The 2,045-nt window shown below is 42.0% G+C and overlaps 1 protein-coding gene across 1 annotated transcript; it reads right to left on the bottom strand.

The window, feature by feature from the left end:
- Positions 1 to 220: 220 nt before the first annotated feature.
- LOC147462499 (17.4 kDa class I heat shock protein-like) lies at positions 221 to 1,507 on the bottom strand. The gene is made up of 2 exons (XM_086484166.1): positions 1,267 to 1,507; positions 221 to 642 (listed from the first exon to the last, which is right to left on the bottom strand). The coding sequence occupies exons 1-2, from the start codon at positions 1,418 to 1,420 to the stop codon at positions 377 to 379; spliced, it is 420 nt and encodes a 139-aa protein (XP_086340292.1). The 5' UTR covers positions 1,421 to 1,507; the 3' UTR covers positions 221 to 376.
- Between the last annotated feature and the right edge of the window lie 538 nt (positions 1,508 to 2,045).

Below are 2,045 nucleotides of genomic sequence, written 5' to 3'. Positions count from 1 at the left end.
TAACGATAAACTCACTCTATAATCATGATGGGAGAATGTCTACGGCCCAAGGGAAAAAAAGATTCTAATGAGGTAAAAAAGATACCCAAGTGGTGGTAAATGTGTTCAGACAAGCCAGTACTAAACATGGTCGCAACTCACTCACTCTCTCTCTCTCTCTCTCTCTCTCTCACACACACACACACACACACACACACTGAGATACATAGATGGAGAGAGATTGCAAAATCAAAACCGGTCATCAAAATAAACAAAGAAAGACCTCATTTAGTCTTGCTAAGATGTAACATGTGATTGGCAACAAGGAAAATTTATGATGATAAACAAAACCTGGTTGTTATTTAGAGTGACTATATGATGGTCAAATATTGAGGATTTAGAGCAGTGAGATTGGGACGTTACGAACAAAGCGCTTTATCTTTGGCACAATGATCACAAGGATACCTTTCTCATCGAAGGCTGTCACACCCTCTATTTTCACATTCCCGGGTAGTTGAAACTTGCGGAAGAACGTGCCTACGGGCCTCTCTTTGATGTGCCATGTCCCGTATCCTCTTGCAGTCATAACATCTTTACGCACTCCACTCACCTGGAGTGTTTGTCCTTCCACTATTTGCACCTTGACATCTTCTATTTTCATCCCTACATTCAAAAATTGTGTCAAATTCCATGATGAGCGTATTTATAGAAAGTACAAAACTCAAAAATAACTTGCAAGAAAGGGTATAATGTTGGCTATATGTGGTTATGTTGTTTCTGTTTGCCAAGAGAAGTGAGGCGGGAGTTGAACTTTGGACGTTGTGGCTTGCATTGGAAAGGAGAGAAAGAGAGAAAGAAGAAGAGTATTTTAACGTCGTAGGAAACTATCCCAAGAGTCTTTAAAGATCTATCCAACGAGGAGAGTTGAATTCAAGACCTGTTATTCAAGAGGGAAATGGCATAACCAATGTTATTCAAGAGGGAAATGGCATAACCAATCTACCGCACTTAGGTGATAGAAAGATTATACCATTTTTCTCATTTTATTAGAGCGCACACACACACACTCCCGAGAAGAAGGGTATTTTAACGTGGTAGAAAACTACCGCAAGAGACCTCAAAGATCTATCCGATGAGAAGGGTTGAACTAAAGACCTGTTGTTAAAGGGAGAAGGGGAGAGAGAGAGAGAGAGAGGGAGGAGAAGATGAATTTTAACGTGGACCTATCCAACGAGTTTTGAGCTCATGATCTGGTGAGAGAGAGAGAGAGAGAGAGAGAGAGAGCACCAGGCACGTTGAACTTGAAGATGTGAGAGTTATCGTCCTCGAGCCAGTCTACGTCCACGCCTCCATACTCGGAGGTGGCAAAGCTGCGCATGTTGTCCACGCCTCCATACTCGGAGGTGGCGAAGCTGCGCATGTTGTCCCTTAACTTATCCATGTAAAATGTAGAAAACTGGACTCTCGCTTATACTACGCAGCTGTAGGCTACAGACCAATGCCTTCCCAGCCTCAGCGAACGCTACGTTGTTAATATAATTTCGCATCCCTTGTAACAATTGCTAAACAAACAGTAGCTAGCTCTTTTCCCCTCTCGCACTCCACCTTTTGAAGTAGAGTGCTCTTTCCGCTTCCTCTCTCATCACGTTGAAGTTATAGACGCTATTCTCTAATACTGCTGCTTCTGTAGAGAGCGCCCTTCCCTTCATTGCAAGCCAGCCTCTTTTCTTTTCACTTTTCCAATTTACTTTACTACTCCAGGCCTTGGCTCCCACGGGACAACAAGCATGATGATAATAACGGCGGTATAGGCAATCCTGAAAGCGTAAATGGATGGTACACTTTTAAAGGTGGGAAGCTATTTTTCAATAGCTATCTTGAACTGGTAAAATATTTTCAAATCACTTCTAAATTCTCCTTTTGAAGAGCTTCCACTGATACATAGCATACCCCAGTGTTAGAAAAAAACCGGGGTCTAGTGTATTTTAATCGGCTGAAATTATAAAATCCCGGTTAGATTTTGAGCTTGCCCTTAAGAAAACCGGCAAATTTACACAAGTTTTAGT

Source organism: Adiantum capillus-veneris, chromosome 2 (genome assembly GCF_014529385.1).
Source record: "Adiantum capillus-veneris isolate H3 chromosome 2, ASM1452938v2, whole genome shotgun sequence".
Taxonomy (NCBI): domain Eukaryota; kingdom Viridiplantae; phylum Streptophyta; class Polypodiopsida; order Polypodiales; family Pteridaceae; genus Adiantum; species Adiantum capillus-veneris.
The sequence above is the reverse complement of the archived record's forward strand: the minus strand, read 5'-3'. Positions and strand labels throughout refer to the sequence as shown.

Excerpts from the sequence above, each read along its gene's own strand:
- LOC147462499 (XM_086484166.1), bottom strand. The coding sequence starts at position 1,420 with ATGGATAAGTTAAGGGACAACATGCGCAGCTTCGCCACCTCCGAGTAT. Across the intron at positions 643-1,266 it reads CTTCAAGTTCAACGTGCCTG|GGATGAAAATAGAAGATGTC; the intron begins GTGCTCTCTCTC and ends TTTTGAATGTAG.